This window comes from Sapajus apella, unplaced genomic scaffold (genome assembly GCF_009761245.1).
Source record: "Sapajus apella isolate SASKATOON/1434 unplaced genomic scaffold, GSC_monkey_1.0 scaffold10, whole genome shotgun sequence".
Taxonomy (NCBI): Eukaryota; Metazoa; Chordata; class Mammalia; order Primates; family Cebidae; genus Sapajus; species Sapajus apella.
In genome coordinates this window covers 42573577-42573898 of record NW_022436950.1, presented here as the reverse complement: position 1 = coordinate 42573898, position 322 = coordinate 42573577, and the positions used below count along the sequence as shown (strand labels likewise).

At 29.5% G+C, this 322-nt stretch overlaps 1 protein-coding gene across 2 annotated transcripts in view; it reads right to left on the bottom strand.

Moving 5' to 3' along the window:
• Positions 1 to 322, bottom strand: part of PGAP1 (post-GPI attachment to proteins inositol deacylase 1) — a 79420-nt gene that overhangs the window by 31328 nt on the left and 47770 nt on the right. The window contains exon 16 of one of the 2 annotated variants that reach the window (XM_032278785.1): positions 72 to 123. The exons of the other annotated variant lie outside the window; for it this stretch is intronic. Within the exon in view, the coding sequence (XP_032134676.1) occupies positions 72 to 123 (52 nt within the window). The remainder of the gene's footprint in view (positions 1 to 71; positions 124 to 322) is intronic. 2 annotated transcript variants of the gene reach the window in all.

Below are 322 nucleotides of genomic sequence, written 5' to 3'. Positions count from 1 at the left end.
TTTTTTTTTTTCTAGACTCAGAAGGGCAATAACAATCAATTTTCTATGTATTTTTTAGAAAATATATTTACCTTTAACTGCTGAGCACTTGCTTACCACGTTGATTTTAAAAGCTTGGTATATCTAATAGAGTTTGACCACAAAAACAAAAAACAAAAGTTTACTTGTATGTTAAAGTAAACATTAAAGTAAAATAAAATCCTTCTTGTTGTAGTCAGGATTAATTACCTGTCCAAAATTCAGAAGCTCTATATTGTAGTATAGGCCGCTTGTATTTATCACCACTTTCCTTGAAGACAATCCTGTTGAATTCAAAGTACTG